Below are 21069 nucleotides of genomic sequence, written 5' to 3'. Positions count from 1 at the left end.
TATTTATAAATATAAGTATATATATTTATGAGGGGGTTCAAGATCCCCATAAACATTAAAAAAATACATATATGTATATGGGTTTGGGTTTGGTTTTTTAAGTGAAATGCAGCTAAAACAGTGCTAAAACTTGAACGCATTTTTTTGTCTTTATCCAAAACTTTCTGAGGAATTGAGATAATTTTGGAGTGCCTTAAATATCCTACTGATGAAAAAGCTTTTTCACTGTTTGGCCTTTTCAGTGGATCCCCGTGGTGGCCTTGAGGGGCTCCTGCCACCTCCTCACGTACAAGTCTGACACTGTAGAGCACAAGACACATTCCCCAAGTCAGGAGTAGCTTTGTGAACTTGCTTCTGAGCTGCTTCACTGTCATATACTTCTGGATTTTTTTGTTACGTTGATTTAAAAATAAATAAAAATAGAGTATTCAGTGTTTCCACAACCAGATCAGCGTTGGCTCTTGCTTTTCTGTCTTTTGTGGGCCAACGGGCTGGCCAGGACCTGATGGTGCTGCTCCCGGCTGGTTGCAGTTAGGGTGGCTGCAGTCTGCAGGACAACAGGGAAAAAAAGATCTTAAGAATGGTGCTAAAAAGGGGAAATTAAGGTTTTTGGTGACAGAGAGGGTTCTTTATGCAACAGATGTGTTTCTGAAGGAGAAAGATTTTCTGGGGAGTCCAATACTTCCGTGAGGGCTGTGCACATCTAACTCATTGCAAATATTGGACGGTAGAGAGGTATTTTGGGTGCTGATGTGAAATCCTCCCATGTCCACCCGTATCATCTCGCTGCCTTCCAGCAGGTGTCACTCTGAGCCGCTACATCCAAGCCAGGAAGAGGCCCAAGGGGTTGCTGTAGGTTTAGCCTCTGCCATATGTAGATATTATCGACCCAGATCGTCTGGTTTAATTCAGCATCATTAAGTTCCTTTAGCAGTTAATACACAATAGCCTGGCATTGTCTTTTAATGTACGTTGGCTTGACAGATTTATAGAAAAAAAATAATAATCATGAGGAATATAAGTGTTGATGTAAGCTGATACGTATTGGACAGCTGTCAAAATGCACTGCTGTAGACAGCTTTGAACTTCGTGGCTTTCAATTGGGTTTTGTAGCTTTCGAACAGGATTATAGAATATAATTAAAATTTTTTAAAAAGCCAAAATTAAACCCAAACAAACACTAAACAGTTAAAATCCTGGTGGGAATGGGGAGTTGTGCAGTGTGTAGATGTGCTGCAAGATTAACTGAAAGATAAAGCTAAGAAATGTCCCAAAGTTATTCTCAAAACCTAAAAATAGTGTGAAGGGGGGGGGGAACCTACCCTTGCAGCATATTTCTTCCTGCACTATGTTCTTTTTAAATTATAGTCGATATCTGTGCTTGTTTAGTCAAATGACTTTAAATCTGTTCATAGTCATGGCATCCATAAACTGCAGCGCTTTAAGAAGCCTTTCAGACCTTTAAGGCTCATGAAACAGTGCCTGCGGAGCAGACGGTTTTAGTGCAAGATATAAACTCCTGTTGCTATAATAAATTTCAGTTCAACGGTGGTATTATATGAAAAACAGTGCAAGAGGATTGGTTGGTTTGTTTGCCAGAATTCAAGATCATCTTAAAGGCAGTTTGGGGAATGGTTTTGGCTTCATCACGAGTGTCTTTCTAAAGCCTGTTAGGTTAGCGGAACACAATATCCCTGTTAGTTTTGCTCTGGTTCAATATTCATTTTTCCATAGTCTACTGAGAAGAAATACAAACCATTCCGAGCAGCCAAAATGCTTTGATTTTTGTTGCTGCTCTTGAAGTCCGTACACGATGTCTCTCCCCTGCCGTGGAGAAAGCGAGTGCCAAAGTATTACCTAATGATAACGAGGAAGTAACTGCTTTGGCATATGAAATATATTTTCCTGTGCAGGAGGGGAAGCAAATGCTATAAATTTTCCTGAACAAGCCTGTGTTTAATGTCAAGTGCAGAAGCTACCGTTAATTAGTGGAGAGGGAAATGCTCGTGTGCAGACAGGAACGAGAGGCTTTTTACCGAGCTGGTGTGTACTGGGGTTTCGGGATCGAGCGCGTTTGCAGTCACATTGATTAAGCGGTTGACTAAAAGTGTAGTGAGACGTGCGTCCCGAGGGGATAATGGTCCATCTATTAACTATGAGACTTTCATTACGCTCTTTAACGACTCTCTGTGTCTTTGTGTCGAAAGCGGAGCCTGGGTTAACCCGGTGCGTCTTTATGTTCTATACACATGGAGCAGTTTATGGCAGAGCAGTCCTAGCAGCACACTCCACAGCCATGATTTTCATCAGACTGTGACTTCTAAAACACCTTCTCGAAGGTATAAGGAGCTTGGGGAGAGAAGGATCAAAGTGTTCTCTCCATCTCTTCAACCCTATAGTGCTGGTCTTTCCAGATCTTGAGGGGAAAGGGCAAAAGGATGTGTAATAGGCTAAGGAAAGCGTAGGACAGCAAGAGGCACATGCTAACGTCCTCTAATATATTTCAGGTCAGAGGATACGATTTCAAGGCGGACATCTGGAGCTTTGGGATCACTGCTATCGAGCTGGCTACAGGAGCAGCTCCTTACCATAAATACCCGCCGATGAAGGTGAGCAGATCTCCAGATACTGGTGCAAGAGCGAGGATCAGTGTGTTTTTGTGGTTGTGTCAAGAATTTGTCCACCATGCTTCATTGAAGAGAGTGTCCTTTGCACTTGTGGATCACAATGGTCTTGGATTTATCTGAAGTCACCTCTTAAAAATGTGCTTTTTAATCAGCATTGTCTGAACCTGAGCGCAGTTTTTGTTTAGATCCCGAGTCTCCCCAGGGTCACCATTCTTGAGGAAAGTGCTGCGTTTTAATCCCGAAGCCTCTGAATACAGCAGTTGTTTTTAGGGCTATAAATAATGATTCAGAACGTGGTATCTGGCATCCAGTGCCACTGTGATGGTGAGCCGTTCCTTCTCCTGCGCTGATAGTTTTTCTTTAACTCTCAGAAAACGTCTTACCAGTTACCCAGAAGAATGCCTTCTTTTGTTTAGTGCCAACACAGTCCTGTCAGTCGCTGAAGCAGTGAAAAGTACCACCTCAGTGTGAAATGGCATGAGCAACGTTAACATTTTGTTGAAGTTGAGGTGGACAAAATGTTCTTGTTTAAACACTGACACTTCAAAAATCTATTTAAAATAGATTGAACTTTAGATTGCTTTATAGTTTGGCTGACTTTCCCTGTTTCCTGGCTCTTGAACCAGGAGCTGCTTCCAAGATGCTGTCCTTTCAGGGACATCTACATTTTGAAGTTAACAGAGTTGACCCCATCAGTTGGGGTCTGAAGCATCCTGCTCTTCTACGGAGCTGTGAGATCTTCTTTAGCCCTTTCTGAGATCTGATGGGGCTTTGTCTCAGTCACGAAACTTGGGCCCACACTTTTGAAGGCCGCATTGCTTCTCCTCTTGGGATGTATGTTCCCTCAAATCAAATTGTGGGGTGGTGGGGGGCGTGGAGAGCCCTTTCAGTGACCCCATAACTTATGGTTAGACTGGTTGCCTAGGGTATGAAGCCTATGGGTGCCAAGTCCCTCAATTTGAAGCATATCATGAGGCAGGCTTTCCTTTCCTGAGTCTTTTACTGAGTCTTTTAACTGCTGGAGTGCTGTGCAAGTTGAGTGTCACCTCTTCTAGGACCTGGGTGCATCCCCTCCCACCCCACAATTACAGTAGCAGTTGGAAATCCAATAGCTCCTAACCCATTAGAACAGGCACATCCATGTATTGCTTTTAAATGACAGGATTTTGCACTGGTTGAACTCTTGCAGAACAGAATTAATTTTAAGATGTGTGTCATCTCTGCGCAGGGACTGTCAAGTAGCTGAGAGGTTCAGAAACGCCATTAAAGTCGGTGCCATGTTGGTGACTGTGGCAGAGCAGCGAGGAGTGGAGGGAAGCGTGGTCCTGATTGAGCTACTGCTGTTTCCATTGATACTTCCTTCTGTGCTGTGATTATTGGTAGCGTTTTGCAGTAGCTTCTGCAAGCTGTACTGCTGTGTATTCTGTTCTGAATGCGTGGGTAGCAGCTTTGAATACAAAAATTGCCTATTTAGTGTCTGGTGGTGTCGAGTGGTAGACGGAATTGTGAATCTCCATTTCTATGAGGTGCTGGTTGCAGTCGTGCAGCCTGCAAGGGGACTTCAGTTGTTTTATTTATTGAATGTTATTGTATTTTGCTGCAGATTAATTTTGTTACGCAGCAAAATGACCCACGCATTAAGTGACCCTCCAAGGAGAGGGTTAAAAAGCAGGGAATTCTGTCATGGGCTGTATAATTTCAGTGAGATTGATGGGCTCTCGCTGCCCTAAGCAATGTAGCTGTTGGAAGCTATTTAAATGTGCTATGTGCTGCTTCCTTTTCTAAAAATAGGTATTCATCTGTATGTAGGTGACAAGTGAAAATGGAAATGAGTAATTTTCTTCCTTTCCTTCAGAATATCTGAGTGATGTGAAGGATATAATCAGTTTGGCTTGATGGGTGCTCGTGTGAGAGCTGTCTTCACCTGCTGTTGCGTCGGTACAGGGAAGCGAGCCCTCGTGGGGTTTTTTAATGTTGCCCTCCTGCTTTTACATTAATTTAATTTCTAACTAAGAAATACCTGCAGGGAGATCTAAACAAAGCCTTTGAATCAAATGCCTTGCACAACTGCTTGTCTCAGATGAAGAAAGCTGGTAGGAGTTCTGTTATGTTTGCATCTTTAATCACATTAAATGAGCCTGGTAGCACATCCTGACCTCGTGTTTGGGCCGCTGACTGCACCGTGGGCCAGGAGATGTGATGGAAAACAGTAAATTAACCTGTAAAATTAATTAACCTGTGAAATTAATTAAAGATACCCTGTAATTACCTTGAGGTGAGTGAGTTTGTGCTGTCTGGTGAATGCGAGGAGACAGTTTAAATTGTAGGAAACTTCACTCTGAGCTCAGGCTGCCCTCAGAGAGGTGTTGTAATGAAACAGTCCTTGTTGACTCAGATGCCTGATGAAAACACTTGTCAAAAATACAATGTTCCCAAGATCTGTCTCTAACAAAGGCCAAGGAAAAATCTCATTGCCAATAGACGTAATTCTTTCAGGTTTTAATGCTGACGCTGCAAAATGATCCTCCATCCTTGGAAACTGGTGTGCAAGATAAGGAGATGCTGAAGAAGTATGGGAAATCATTTAGGAAGATGATTTCGTTGTGTCTACAGAAAGACCCCGAAAAAAGGTAAGAACTGGGAACACCAAAATAAATTCAGACAAACAAACAAAAAGCCAAACAGAGGAAACCTAAAACAGAAGCACAAAACCCATTGTATTCTGTATTTTTTAAAGCGGGTGCACTCTCTGCCCCTCCAGCCTTTTCAGCCACAGTGAACACAGCAATCTTGCTGTGCGGCAACAAATTCTCTTGGCTGTCCTTATTTTTAAGGATAAATGCCTGGCGTCGTGCCTGGCTGGGGCACATATCTTCCATCTGGGTTAATGAGAGTGCATCCCAGTCCACTCGTCTGTGGTGCCATTCTCCCCCTTGCCACCTCCCACAGGTGACTGCAGTTCATGTTCTGTTCAGTCAACACTGCTTTGTGTTCCCGAATCAGAAATTACACGTTGGGCAATGTGTGTTTACTTGTGAAGCTTCATCAATTAACCTTTTAAAATTTGCCAGCGCAAAGAAGGCTTTCAGTGTAGTTTTGAGTTGCCTAACTATAAGTGATATTTGGGTTTGGGGGTGGGGGGGGGAATAAAAATCAGGAAAAACACTGGCAAAATGTTACCAGCATGTTTTCATCAATACAGGTTGCTTAAGTGACCTGGCAGCACTTTCAGTCTTCCTTGTAGCAGTAGCTTGGCTACTTGGTGGTGATAGAAATACTGCTGAGGAGGTGGTTCAAAGCTGCGTTAGGGTCTGGCTGCCTACAGCACTTTTTAAATCCCACTGTCACATAGGAGAGCTCAGAGGTATTTTTGTGGAGGGCAGTCATAGCATTGCCCAGTCTCGGTGAAGCTGTTTAAAGGAGCGTTCATCCTGCGTTTCGAATAACATTCCTTTAAACTGCAAAGGTAAAGAAACAAGCGTTCCCTCAGATCAGTTTTTATACCTCTTAGTTTTCTTTTTTTCCCCTCAGTAAGCAAAACTAAATCTGGAAAGGAAAAAGTCCCTTCATAAAATAATGATAATAATGAAGACATTTTTCAGTTCCCTCCTGTGACAGATGAGGAACAAAGGCTTCTCACGCATTGTGCGATGGGATCTCTCTCTCCTAACAAGCTTTACACTTGAAATGCTTAATGAATCCGGTGGAGTGCTTGATAAATGCTGATGGCAGGGGTTTTTCCCAGCTTGATGGGTTTTTTTACGTCTTTTTAAAGCGTATCCCATCCCTGCAGGTTAGGATGTGTGCTGATCAAAATTAAATGTAATCACTTTGAGTCGTGGCGTACCCCTTCCCTCTTCTGAAGCACCACTGACAGCCGCTGCCATCGTCCCCTCTATGGGAGCAGGGGGTCAGCCCCTAATGAGCGCCTTGCAGCATCAGATGCGCTTCTGCATCTTGCATGGGCTCTCAAAGAGGAGAATTTGGTGCAATTGCTTTATAATTATTTCGGGGGCTCTCTTGCTGTAAGGTGGATGGTTTTTGTTAGAGCAGTCGGAGGTGAAATGAAGTCATTGAACTCTGTTACTGTTTAAGCACAGTTTGCAGGGTGGGAAATGCCATGAGCTGGTACTTTCTCATGTAGGCCTGAGCCTTTAGAAAGCCCCTTCTAAATGACCAAGGGATGTCTTTTACTTTCCACTATCTGAAGTCTAACTTAAAGGTGAAAATAATTTGTACTTGCTCCTTTTCTATTAGACAAAGGTTGATCGTTTGGCCTGTGTTTAATAGAATTAATTACACGTAGATAATCCAGTGTCTCTGAAATAGCTCCGTTACTTGCACACAGAGAGTACTGCACTCTGCTGTAGGTGATGAGCCTTCGTTTCAATTTTGAGCAAACTGTTTCTGTGATCCTATCAAACTGGCTCTAAGAGACTCCACTTCAGCATCAAAATGGGAACAACCTCCCACCCCTGAGTTATTCACTGCTTTGTAACAGAATGGGCTTTGATCAGAACACACCGAGTGCTTTAAGGACTGTTGGTGTCAAATTTACTTGGGATACCTTGACTGATTTTTAGGGGAATTGTGCAGGAGAAACCAGCGCCCTGTTACAACTGGCTGCTGCAGCCTGGCAGCCCATTGTGTTGAAAGGGAGCATGTATAATTGTTTCTCCATATCTGCTTTTGTTGACAGACCGACGGCAGCAGAGCTCCTAAGACACAAATTTTTCACGAAAGCAAAGGTAAGAAAACAACTTCCTAAGCTGATCCGTGCAGAGGCCTTGTCCAGGAGTATGATAGGTGCAGTGACAGCTTTATTGGCATCAGCGTGGGCTGGTTTTTAGGGCCAGCGTAGCTGAGTGAGTTGAATGGGTCGTTGTGAAGGAACACAAGGAAACCCCTCTTCTGTACCTCCTTGTGCATGCTGCTATTAAGAGAAATTATCTTGAGTCCTTGAGTATTTAAATGTCTTTCAGTGGCTTTTGGGTTTTTTTTCATCTCTTGTAATGGTGCCACTCTGACTGTGTGTCCAGCCATAAAGGTCTCTGTGGCAGTAAATATAACTTATATTTCAGTAAAGGCTATAATCAGTCAGTATGCAAAGCAGTGAATGAGGCCTGCTGTGCAGAGGGGCTGCCTGAAACTATTTCACCCTGTGTTGCCTTATGGAAAGTGAAGATCCTGTGATACAAAATAGTAGGAAACTCTTATTTCTAGCCTTGAAGTGAATGTCAGTGAGCATTTATGTAATTACTGCCTGGAGATTAGAACATATGCAATGTGCACGGTCTTGTTGGGGGAGACAGAAATAATACAGGAGAGGATTTGTATTTCAATGGGAATGAAGAAATGTTTTCTGTTTGCTTATTTTTTTCTGTGGTGTGTTTGTGATCAAAATACATGGGGCTTATAGCAGAATGCAGATTAAACTGTCAAAGAGGTATCTGATATCTGGGCTAGCACAGCAGCCTCCCCAGTTAATCAAAGTAGTTTTCAGCTCCCAGACTAAGATGCTTAAATGGAAGTGGCCACATTTAGGTATCTGCACAGGAGCTGGGTGTCCTACTAAAATTGATAGAAACCTTAACAAGTGCAACCAAGGAAGTCTAGAGAGTGATCCAGTTTATGAAATGTAGGAGTTTGCTTTTGGACAAGTTTAACTGATGCCTGGGCTTTTGACAGTATTAACTAGGTTTTCATTGTCCATAATGGGATTTCAGGCAGCTGAGTAGCCTGCATTCGTGCACTGGATGCACGCTCGGTGTCCAAAGTGACAAGATGGTTTACACATTGCTGACCTTTCTCCGTTCGGTTACGCGAGTTCTGGTTCATGTTATACTTCATCGTGTGTAAAATCTCCTTCATGCTTCCATTAAGCTGCTGCAGAGTAACATATTAGCATATGTGGTGATAAAAAATTAACATTGCTGTAAATGAGGCAGTACTTAAACTGGCTCCCGAAGTGAAAATGTGTGCCACTTAACACTCAGTGTTAAATTACTTTCGTACATCAGCCACTGCCAAACTGACAGCTGTAGCTTGGGGCCAGAAGAGTCCAACTTCTATACATCTACATTAAACCATATATATATAAAAAAATACTGTCTGTGTTATGTAAAAGTATGTTTTGATAATGCTGAGAACCACTTAGGAATTGACAGCGTGTGTTTTGAGGCTCTCCATCCCATGTGCAAGAAACCATCACAGGGAGGTTCTGGGAGCACTTGATGTGCAGTTTCCCAATATATAATCAGTAGTGAACACCACATTTACTTCTTCTCTAAACCTCACGTGCTGTACACTGTTTTTTCAGCCACTCTTAACTCCTGTTGCCTTCATTCCTGGATTGTTACTCCAGCACATAGAGGTTTCTGCATCCCAGCCTGCCTGACGTCTGAGCTTTGCCTTTGACAGGCATAACTTTAGGGGCACGATAAAGCAAAGTGGCTGGGTCCAGGTGGTGTAGTATCTGCAAATGGAAGAATGCCAAAAGTCTCAGCAGGGTATCAGATGCTGTGATAAGTGTAAAAGCATGTTCCCCAGTAAATCAGACAGAATCGTATACAGCTCCTCGGTTGTTAGTTCCCTATCACTTTGCATAGGGAGGACCTTGAAAGGTATTTAGGAAAAGAAAACCCAAACATATACAAAGGAAGAGAGTGGTTAATATCACTGGGGGAATGGGGATGAAACACGTAAAACACGTCCTGCTGGAAATAGCTTAACACTTTCTTTATCAGAGACACTGAAGGAATCAAAGGGCCTTTTTAGCAATGCAAATGTTTGGTATCTTTTCTTTTTCAGAATAAAGAATTTTTACAAGAGAAGATGTTGCAGAGAGCACCAACAATCACTGAAAGATCCAAAAAGGTACTGAAAACCTCCTGGGCTCTTGCTGTTACAGTCATGTGAGGGTTTTTTTATGCTTGCATTCACGTTTTTAATGAGCATTGCAGTACAGCATTTTCTAGATACAGAGCTAGACATCTCAATAAAATACTAAAGTGCCCTGAAAGCACAACCTGAAGATGCTCCTGTGCTATTTCTCCCCAAAGAGATCAACTGCAGAAACTGTCTGCTTGCCATATCAATTCTGTCTTTGTGCTGAGCAGGTCCGGAGGGTCCCAGGTTCCAGCGGACGTCTTCATAAAACCGAAGATGGTGGCTGGGAGTGGAGTGATGATGAACTCGATGAAGAAAGTGAGGAAGGCAGAGCAGCAATTTCACAGCTCAGGGTGGGTCCTCAAACTCTAATAACTCTACCTGTTTTCTGTCTGTGGTACATCTAAATATCCCTGGGAAGCATGTGGCCTTGTCTGAAGTGTGAGACACAGTAAGTTATAATCCCTCCCCACCAGTTTGTAGCTGAACCAGAGAAAGCAGACTTAAGATTGAAGAAATTGTATTGATCTCTTTTCTCTCGTCATTTTAGGGCGCAGCTGGTCTCATTCAGGGGTGTTGAGCATAATTGGGAACATGATTTCAGACAGTCTGCTCCCAGCTCAGCATACTAATTCACTTCAGCTAGGATATTTGGGTTGGTTTTAGGGGTATTGTTTGAGATGCTTTCTTCTGGAAGTGTCAGGAGAGGTTTTGTCCTACTGCCCTCTCCAAGATGGGCCTGAAATCAGCAGGGCCTGTGCTTATGGCCGATACCTGAAACGCACAGGGCCTGGTTCTCTCCTCTCAGTTACACTGAAATCCATTAGTCCTAGTTGAAAATGTTACAGCATCCCTCAACTCACAAGGAATGATTGGTCTAGCACTTGAAAATCCTCCTCAAAACACCACCACCTCCTTCTCCCAACACGTACACAAAAGATCACAAACTCGGACTAACCCTGACCGCTAACAGTGGTGTTACTGAGGGCTGGTGTTAATCCTGCGTTTTGGCCATATTTCAAACACAGGGTGTAAACTCCACCTGCCTGTAATCCTTCTGCAATTTAAACTGAGTTGTAAGATGGAATAACTTACATTAACTACGACTGGACTAGATGGCTCTTTAAAGTCCTTTCCAACCCAAACCGTTTTGGAATTCCAGCTGTACTTGCATGGTATTGCTGTCAGCCTTAAAGTAAAAGAATGCCCTGTGGATTGACTTAATTTGCTAAAAGACTTCAGTATTATCTTGCATAAAAGCTTCTACAGAAATGTAAAGTCTCTGTGGTTTTTTGCTCTTCTGCATTTTACAGGAGAACAAAAAAAGGAAGAATTTAATATGTACAAGCATGTATTTGACAAGTTTCTTGCTAGGACTGCACTTGAAAGCAAATATTTATTAGAAACAACCATAAGTATCTGCCCAAATCATTGAATAAGCCGACTTATTTATAAAAACTCACTGAACTTCTTTGCTCTCAGTGTTTAAAACCTTGAATTCAGATTAAAGCAATTGTGCTATGTGGGCTGTCGAATCATTCCCCCTTCCTTACTCAAAAAAATCTGTGGTCACATTTCACTGGTTATTCCCATCATCTCTGATTGCACTAGCAAAAATAAGTTAAAACTCGTACAGCAGGGCCAGTGTTTCCATCCTTGTCTGTACAGTGTCTAGCACACTGTGATCCTTCAGACAAGCTCCTTTTGAGTTATTCCTTGAGGCATCCAGGTACTCCTGGATATGAGCTTTGTTCCTGAAGGGACAGCCTGCAGTTATGGAGCTGTTTATCTCTGGGAGCAATGCCATGATTTTCATCTTGCCTGGTAACTGTCAAGTGAAGGTTTAGTGTACGGAGATGGATTTCGGGCTTTACCTTTCCAGCTGCGTGACTTTTCTCCTGACACTGTCTGCACATATTCACCGTGAAGGAACTGTTCCTTCTCCTCCTGTCCAGAGGGCTTTTTGCAACTTGCTGCTCTGAAAATAAGAGCATTTGCTTTCTCTCATGAGACACCTCTGGGTCGTATGTTACAAATTGCTCTGATCCGTGGTGGTGAAGTTGGTACCATTGGTTAGTTCATAAACAGGCTCAAGTTAAGGCAGTGGCATGGTGAGACTTACGTTCTTCTGTCAAACTTGTACTGTCCTAGCCTCAACCTTCTAGACAGTTGTGTGGAGAAGAAACTATTTATATTATTTATTTATGTTTATTTATATTATTTATTATTATTAATTTATATCTATTTTATTAATCCCAGCATGAACCAAGCCATCCCACCTGTCTTATCTCCACATGGTAATTGAACCTGTTAGAAGTCAAAGCTGCAGGCTCTCTTAATTGCAGGGCTTACCAGCAGTGCTTGGCAATTCCTTCCTGCTCATGTGAAATAGCTAACGCGTGTTATCTTTATTTTACTGATAAGCAGAGGTTGGTCACGTTGCTTTGACTGCACTTTCACCTCCATTCCACTGATCTCTTTGTTTCACTGTTGAACCTCTGTACAGCTGTCAGTTTTCTGCTTTCTCTCATGGAGAGCACGGCATAATGCAGAGTCCAAGGGCAGGGAGAGCAGGCGAGAGCTTTATTTCTATAAAGCAACACATGACTTTTTTTTCTTCTCTTTTTTTTTTCCAAGGTTTTATATGGTTTAATCAGGCTGGTTTGCATACTAGATCCTCAAGTATATGAAGAGGATTTGTTTCCTAGTGGAATTCAGCAAGGCAGATTTGCGTGGCTTTTCTTTGTTTGCAAGACTTGTGTAGCTTAAAATGGATCTTACCATAGTGGTGCACACATAATTTGATCCAGTCTGAGTGATCTTCAAGAATATTGGCTTTTGCTAATGGTTAACAAGGATAGCAGCTTAGGTTTGGTGTGCCACTGTGTAGATATCAACTGCAGGTTCTGAAACGTGACTGTGTGTGTCTGGGTGGTACAGTATTATTCGGTTGTCAGCAAATTGTGTGGTGTCCCTTTCATTATGCATCTTAATACACAGATGTAACTTGAAAGCAATTATATTGATTTCTTATGTTTAGTATGGTTCTGACAAGTCCCTCTAGTCAGTAAGTTTCACTTTTGTCTAGGCAATGACAGCTTTTTCTCTGTTTTTCAGTCTCCCAGAGTGAAAGAACCTGTACAGAATTCAGAGGTAAGTTCTGATTGCAAATGGCTTCCCAAAATGATGACTCCAAGTTACTGCTGTTCTTTCAAGACACATGTTTTTATTAGCCTTTGAAAACAATATTGTGTGAGAAAACTAGTATCTAGCTGAGGTCTGCTTGAAAATCTCCCTGTAAAAAGAATAATTGGCTGTGTAATGCCAAGAGGCCTTCCTGGGGTAAGTTTGGTGTATGTGTTTTCAACTTCACTTGCTATGGCAAAAGTCCGCTTCTTGTAAGACAATGAATTGGTCACAAGAACAGCCTAAGCAAAACAACTGTCTTCCAACTTCCTCTTATAAAAAAAGCCAGGAAAACACAACTTTAAATGCCTGGTTTGCATAGACTAATTCGCTGGTCTGGAACCCATGCTCAGAACTGTGAAATAAATCTGTAGTAGTATTAGATAGTGAACAAAACTTCAATTGCAGTTTATAATCAGCCTTCAGTTCTGTCCTGTTTTCTTACATTAGGAATATAATATATCTTATCTTTAAGTGATAGAGACTGCTTATCTTCTAGAGACTGTGCCATGTCTTTCTTTTTCCTACCTGTGTGGAAAGATAAACAGAGCTGTTTCCTAGTAATTAGTCTTGGGTCCTGTTCTTCCTTCAGCTGTTTCCAAGGAGTGAATATAAAGGGAGGTCTTCAGAAATACTGCAGTTCTGGCATTGTAATTTGACAAAAACTCTAAATTCAAAGAAAAATCTGAAAATTATAATCCATTTGGGATTAATTTCCTCATTGTGGTACACCCCATAATACATACTGTGAGCTGAAGGCCTGCTACCCAGGTTTACAATATTAAAGATGATTTTTATTTCCTACAACTTAGCCAAGTAAGTTGGAGGGCACACTTAAGAAGTGCCATCAAGCTTATAGTTCTTTGGCTGCCATGGCAAAATCAGCTTCTCTGTTCTCAATAACACAAGGGTAAAAAAAAGTTAAACTCTCCTTAGCTCCTTTACCCCAGCCCCAAATTAATTGCATTTAATTTTTTTTCCCAAGGGACTGTCTTTTAAGTCCAATCTTAAACAGTTTTGTGTGTTTGGAAGAACTTAAGCTCTGAATTCACTTTTCAGTTGAATATCTGGATTGCTCTGATTCTGCCGTTTGTTTTACAAATGGATAAATTGTCAATAGTGATCTTAATGCTTTTTGAACTACAAATCAAAGTAGAGTTGCTCTGCTCTAACTGCTTGGCTACTTGGAAATATAAATGAGGCTCAGATTCTGAGAAGGGTGGAAACTAAAGGGATAGGGTGCTCCTGTCCAAGCTGGGATATGATCTGTGTGCGTCCAGCCTTGCTGGCTGCAGTGTGCAATTTTTGCCCAAGATCCACAGTTATTCTGCTATCTTGGTTTCTTATTCTTTTTACTGATGAGTAAAGCTTGCAAACGTCAGGGCAGAAGGGATCCCTGAACTTGAGGAAATGTTAAACCCCTTCAACAGCAACTTGGGATTAGTTTTAGTGTCCTGAAGACCTGGAATGTCCTTGGGATTTAACTTTTCTAAGTGATTTATGTAGCAAACAAGCACTTTTGTGTTGAAAGCTGATGCTTGAGTCAGAACTCCTGACTTCCTTTTCACATTAAAACACATTTTTGCTTGCAGCTGTTCCCATCAGCTGAGCCTCCAGGTCCTTCACTCAATGCTCCAGCACAGGCACCTACTCAACTACCTCAGGCTGCAGGACAAGCACCTGCACAACCTCAACCTGCTGTACCTCCACCTAGTCAGGCTCCTCCAGCAGCCCCAGCAGCAGCCCCAGCAGCAGCCCAGGTAAGATCAGAAACCCTTCGGACCAGCTTTCAGCTTTGCACTTAGCTGTTCTCTTCCAGACATGCTAAAATGATCTGAAACCTTGAAAACGTGAACACTAAATCAACTCCATGCAAGGTATTTATGCAGAAGTGACACTGGCCTGGTGGCTCAGAAAAGGAGGAGAGTCGATGTGGTTGCAGCAGCTTTTCATTCTCACTGTGTGGGTGAGCAGCAACTTTTTATGCTGTTTAGGGAGTGGACTCTGGCTTGAGGCAAAGTTAAAGGTAAGAAAAAAGGAGAGGCCCATTTAAATGGCAGCTGCTTGTTCCTGGTATTTGAGGTGCAGCACAAACAGGCTCTGATCTGTCTCAGCATCCCCAACATCTATGGGAAAAGAGTGGAGAGAAAAGACAAGAAGAGGCTGGAATATGCGCGTTTTCCAGATTTCAGAAGAGATGCAGGAGGCCTAGGTTAAAACTGTCCTTGTAGCAGTCAAAACTTGTGGAGAAACTCCCATCTTTGGGAAGCTGTGATCCCTGTGGTGCTTTCAAACCCTTCAATTTCAAGCAGAGAGGGGAGAAGGTACCTTTGAGGAGAATTGCAGGGAATGTGAAAGTTTGACAAGTTGGTGTTTAATTCTCAGCTACGTCACCCCAAAGTGTAGGATATAGGTCAGATAAGCATAGCAAAGAGCTCTGACTTGTGTTAAAAAGAGAAAAATAGCTAATCCAAATGGTTACTTGGAACACGTCTTGTGGTTTTGCTGGAGTAAAGCACTGCAGCGTTTGCCAGACTCCTGAATGATGGCATCGCTTTTATAAAAGACGCTAATGTTCATATTTGTTGGTGGAGAGGCTGTCACTATTGGGGGGGGCCGGGCTACCACCACCCTTTGGCAGACCCAGGGAGAAGCGACTTGGCAGCATTGGTCAGTAAAATAACTCTTAGTCTTACTCCTTCCTAGAAATGCCTCATTTTTATTTTTAAAGAACGTGGAAGGGTACGTATATCACTTTGCTGCAGTCAGCTCATGTTCCTGTTTACAAAACGGTTCAAGACAGTGCATTAGTCATTAAACAAAAATAATGGAGTTGGGGTCTGACACATTCTTGGCTAAATTAAAAGTAGCTTTAATACTTAAATCGGACTGCTTCACATCTCTTGAAAAAGGGCCAGTGTTTAATCCCTGAATTTTATGCAGCAGTTGAAACTCCAGCAGCAGTGAAGGCCAGGACTCTCAGCCTGGTGAAATGAGGTAGCAGTGTTGGACTCAGTGAAAGTGTTTGGATTTGCTCTAGCAGAGTGTCTTGCTCCCTGCTACTGGTGCCCAGTAGTTTATTTGCCAGTAGCTTCTCCTAAGGTGAACTTCATACCTTCGTGTCAATGTGTTCGTCTTTATAGCTCTTTGTGTCATTATGTTTTTCTTTATAGCTCTCTTTTGTCAATATATTCTCCTTCACAGCACTTTGTATCAGTGTGTTATTCTTTATAGCTCTCCTCTGGATTTTGTAGCTCGTTGGTTACTGTTTTGCAGACCTCTGGGCTTCTCTATGAACCCGTGTTTGTTTTCACTGACCTGGTAAAGCTTTCAGCTTCAACAGAAACAAGATTGTGATCAGAAGCCCTGAGCTGCATTGCTGGTGCAAGAGCACCAGCAATAAAATACTGTAACAGTATAATACAGGCAGTAAAATACTTGTCCTAAACAAAGGCTTATATAATTTTTTTCTCTTATGAAAAAGCAAGTGATGCAGATGAAAAAACTTGGTCAAGACTTCTAGGTTTAAATTACCAGCCTAGTGTTGTGTCTGTCTTGTTACTGCAGATTTAAAATCCCTGCCTCAGCACGTGCAGTACAGGTAACTTGTGCACTGGAAAAGTGACCAACCCTTCTCTATTTTGTTTGGGTTTGAGGTTCTTTTTGGTGAAGATGGATTAACAATTAGTGCTTTACTGGAAGTATCACAAGCGCTATAAAGGCGGACACCTCCTGGATCTTTCTTACTGAAAATCTGCTGCTGACCACTGTAAAATGCTTTGATTACATATTCCAATAATTACTTACAATTTAATAGTGAAAATAGGCAGGTATAAAATTGTTGCTAGATGCTTTTAAAGCCTTTGATACCATAAAAAAAGTAACTGACAGTATGTGCTAATCTGCCAATTAAATTACTTCCTAGATACTCTTCACAATTGAATCGGAAGTTTGGGGTTGGGATTAAAACGCAGGAGGCCTTGAAGCTGTCACTAATGCCCCAAAACCTTAAGTTTTGATTCAAAGCAAGCAGTCGTTTTACATTTAGCACTTCTTCTGACATCTCTGGCCATTTTGGCTTTTCTCGAAGTTGTGTAGCTTTTACTCTTTTCAAGACAGTTGCAGAGAGACCCTCCTGGATTGCTATTTCAACATGAAGTTCTCCTGTTTCATTAGTCTGCCTTCTTTTTCACTGTGCTGTTGTGATTCCAATGATGATTTAAACTTTTATCTGTATTTATAATCAATCAAAGTTATTGCTAGTTTTTAAAACCAGAGAAAAGTAGTGTTAATCTGTTTTAAAACGATGTAATCTCATTGCAGGCCCCACCTGCTCCTCCTGCTGCAGCTCCGGTACAGGAAGATACGAAAGTCCCCATCAGCCTTGTACTAAGGTTAAGGTAAGGACACAAAACTGTCCTGTTCTGACAAAGGGTGCCTTTGTAGAGAGGGGACGCTGGAAGACTTCCAAAACTGGGGCCCAGAAAGGGAATTTATCTCATGCACTTCTTCGGTTTGGCAAGAGCCATAGACTGAAAGAGGTTTTGATACCTGTGTAAATATTCCCAAACTCTGGTGAGGTGGGAAGGAGGAATTAGCTGGGTTTCCTAAAAGGGATCAGGGATCCAGGGGTTCTGGTGTTCCTGTTCAGGCACAACTTCAGACTTTAGCCACTTTGAGAGTGAAGAGCTTCTACCCAATTCAAGGCATGGCTTCTGGTCTGTGTCCCTAGAAATAGGCAGAAAAAGGATTGTGAACACATTCTGTCATTGCACATACTGAGATTTTTCGTTTGAGGAACCTGCCTCTCATCCCTGTAGGCATCTTGGTGGTTGATAGGCATTGGACTGGGACTTACAAGCCTCGCCTCCAAGTTATTCCTGGACAGTTGCATAATGTGTGTGCATCTGCAGTCAGTGAGTGCTTCCTTCCTCTGAAAGATGTGCTCCAAGGGTGTATCTGCTGACAGATAAGAGATGCTGAGACAGGGAAACAACGTGGCCTTATACCAGAGAGGTGGCACTCGCTTATTTTGGACTTCAACCCCCTCAGCCTCTGTCAGGTTGAGAGGCACAGTGTGCCAAGAGCTCTGCTTCCGGATGCACACCCAAGTGATCAGTTTCTGCCCTTTGAGGGAGGAAGAGTGCAATGAATTCACTTCGCAGACTGATTATTCAATGGCAGCACTTTCCTTTGGGCGCTGATCTTTTGGTCTCTTCTATATAAAATTCTCTTCTTTCCACAGGAATTCAAAAAAAGAGCTCAATGATATTCGATTTGAATTTACCCCAGGGAGAGGTGAGCTGGTGGGAATTTCCAGTGTGTGAAGGTGGTTTTGGTGAAGAGGAAGTTTTGTGTTGGTTTTTGTGCAGTTGTGTATGTGGAAACCCTGTATGAGTGTCTGCCCACAGCACCCTCCTAAAGGGCTTGGAGCACTGTTGTTAAGATGCTTCTTGTAAAACTGTTTATGGGTATGACCAAAGTGCAGCCTTTCAATGAATTCCAGCTTGGAGCTGTCTGACTGCACCTGGTATACACCCCAATACCCATCTTGTGTAAACGATACTCTTGCTATCTGGTTTATACAAGCTCCTTTAGGTTTCTATGTGATACCTTCATCAATTGGATGATTTCTGTTGTGTGGTGACCAGCTCTTGGGTTTCTCCCCAACAGATACAGCTGATGGTGTGTCTCAGGAACTCATTTCAGCAGGTCTTGTTGATGGTAGAGATCTAGTAATAGGTAATAATGTGTTATTTTTTCTCTACTCTAACCATTTCAGTAATTTTTTTGCATGTTTAAAATGACCTGATCAGTGGGTACTAGGAAAGTTTGCCGTAGCCTTGGTTCTCTACCCCAATGGCTCTACAAAAGTGCTGTTAATTCTGGTGACAGTGCTGTGCCAGTACATTTAGGCAACCCCCAGTCCACAAGAATACCATCGAGTTGGAAATATTATAAAGCAAATGTTCCCTGTAATGCAACATGAAGGCTGATCGATGCATTCGCTAAATCATTCTCACTGACGTCTGTGCATTGCCACATTGCTGCACAAGCCTGTGCTGCTCACAGGTCCTGCGCAAGAGAGGTCTGGGACTGGAATCAGCCTGGCTTTTTGGTTTTAAGTAGGGTTGGAGGAAGGAAATGTGAAGTGCCTGTGCCCTAGGGCACTGGCACATGTTGATCAGTTAGGAGAACAGCTACTTCTAGCAACAGTTTACTAAATAAATGCGTCCTGTGCAGCAGGTGAGGCTTAAACTGTCAGCACTGCCCGTGTATTTTGAATAGAGCAAGCAAAACCATTCCTTATACTCAGACTGCAACATCTGGCAAGGCTGCCAGTGCAAAATTAACTGGGTTTCCAGTGCAGTTGGGCAGTTTATTGCTACTAATCCCACTACATCCAGGAAAAAATAACTACCTCTGGAAAAAGCTGCAGAGTAACAAATGCCAGCATTTTCACAGTTTAAAGCTTTAGATTTAAGTAGATTGAGTCTAATTGAGACCTAAATTTGTTATAATTTCAAAAAGTTCTAAGTCTGAGTAATAGAAAGAGGCCTAATGAGTTTGGGGATGTTTTTCTCTAGCCTGTCCTAATATTTGCCCATTTTCTTTGTGTGTGTGTGTGATTTCAGTTGCAGCTAATTTGCAGAAAATTGTGGAAGAGCCCCAAGCAAACAGATCCGTCACTTTCAAACTGGTATTTATTCCTGTTCCCTAATTGAACAAGTTGTCACTTGCAAAGAGAAGGCATTGCATATAGATGCCTGTGATGTCTCCTGCAGGCATCCAATGTATGCGCTCTAAATCCTCCCTTTCCCAAAACTGGTTGTCCAACAGCAAGCAATTGCAGGGCCCCTGCTTGTGTCATCTGAAAAGCTCCTGGGTTAAATAAATGTGAGGTGATGTGCCAATACAAACATTCCATTATAGTGGGTTAAATAAGCATATCAAAATGTTACCAAAGGGTGTTTTCTGGGCTTGAAATGTACCCTTGCCCAGAAAGGGCAGAAATATTTTGGGGCAGGTAAGCGGGCTAAGAAATGTCATGGGCTCCTTTCTTTGAGGAGAATGGGGTCAGATACATTGTCCTTGAGGAGAAAATGTGGAAATGAAGGGAAATTTAAAAGAAAAAAAAAAAGAGATGGTGGATGACAAAATAAGAGCCAAAACTAAGAGAAGCTAGCCTAGGAGATGAGGAAGAACAGCAGATCCTTCAGAGGTGGTAAAAGTCAGGTAGTTCTAGTGGCAAAGTGAACGTATACCAGTTTATTAGTAGCAAAGCACCAGGTGCCATTATTTTTGACTCTTTCTGTAGGGATTTGTCTCTTGTTTTGCCCCGGTTAGTGCACATAGCCCTAGTTAGAGCAGACATTGGCAACACTTCAGTCCCAGCCCTTCCTAGCTTCAAAAAAAAAGGAAAAAATAAAATAATTTTTTTTAGAAAAAAATCACTCAATTGTAACTCTGGGCAGTGCGAGCTGCAGAATGCAGTGCAGAGCTGTCCTGTGACTGCTCCCTCCCCAGAGCATGTCTGGTGTCTGGTTCACCTTGTTGTGATACATAGGACAACACGTTATCGGAGGGCAGAATGCGTGTTGCTATTTGGATCTCTCTGTTCCTTGTGTTTCAGGCTTCTGGTGTCGAAGGCTCAGATATTCCGGATGATGGCAAACTTATAGGATTTGCACAGCTCAGCATCAGCTAAACAGTGGTCCCAGGAGATGTTTCCCAACCGAGAACCCACATGTGCATACTCGTAATGCTTCTGTTAGCCTAAAACAAACCACTACTGCCAAAGAATTGAACTACAGCCCCCTTCCTAGAAGCTTTAACATTTTCCTTAATAGGATCACAAACCTTCCTGAAATTACCGGTGGCGTTTACACCTTTTGTAAACAACTCTCATGTTTTTGTATCTGTCATCTCAGACATGCAGATCCAACACGTCATTGCCTGCATGTTCATTTTATTATTGCCTTACTTTAAAGAAAAATACTACTGAGTACGAAGCAGGGGGTTCCACTGCTCTGATGATCTTGCCTAAATGTTTGCTTACATGTGGTTTCATTTTTTTTCACTTGCTATTTTTGCACAAGTTTTAATACTGAACGGATCTTTTTGTTGTTCTTTACCCACTTCTCCTATCTGAAACACCAATGTACATGTTGTTTGGGTCACCTGGAGTGCTGAGAAATCTGCTTCTCTTCAGCTGTGTTTTGTAAAACTGCTGGTTTGAAAGCTTGCGCCTGAGAGAGCAAGCCAAGTCTTAACCCATGGGAGGGACAGCCGCCTTCCCTTGCGTTTGTGTTTTTGAGAAGTTCCTTGACTTTGAGGTGTTAGAAGTCAGCTTCCCTTTGTAAACTGC

General features: G+C 42.4%; 1 protein-coding gene across 1 annotated transcript; it reads left to right on the top strand.

Annotated features, from left to right (window-relative positions):
* Positions 1–2507: 2507 nt before the first annotated feature.
* LOC104534168 (serine/threonine-protein kinase OSR1-like) lies at positions 2508–21069 on the top strand (the record flags this gene model as incomplete). The annotated part of the gene is made up of 12 exons (XM_010185706.1): positions 2508–2609; positions 5124–5257; positions 7327–7375; positions 9438–9503; positions 9746–9868; positions 12633–12668; positions 14294–14461; positions 17025–17101; positions 17947–17999; positions 18375–18443; positions 19337–19401; positions 20335–21069. Coding segments are annotated over 12 exons (1017 nt in total), but the record flags the coding sequence as incomplete, so codon positions are not given.

Source organism: Mesitornis unicolor, unplaced genomic scaffold (assembly GCF_000695765.1).
Source record: "Mesitornis unicolor isolate BGI_N332 unplaced genomic scaffold, ASM69576v1 scaffold42565, whole genome shotgun sequence".
Taxonomy (NCBI): domain Eukaryota; kingdom Metazoa; phylum Chordata; class Aves; order Mesitornithiformes; family Mesitornithidae; genus Mesitornis; species Mesitornis unicolor.
The sequence above is the reverse complement of the archived record's forward strand: the minus strand, read 5'-3'. Positions and strand labels throughout refer to the sequence as shown.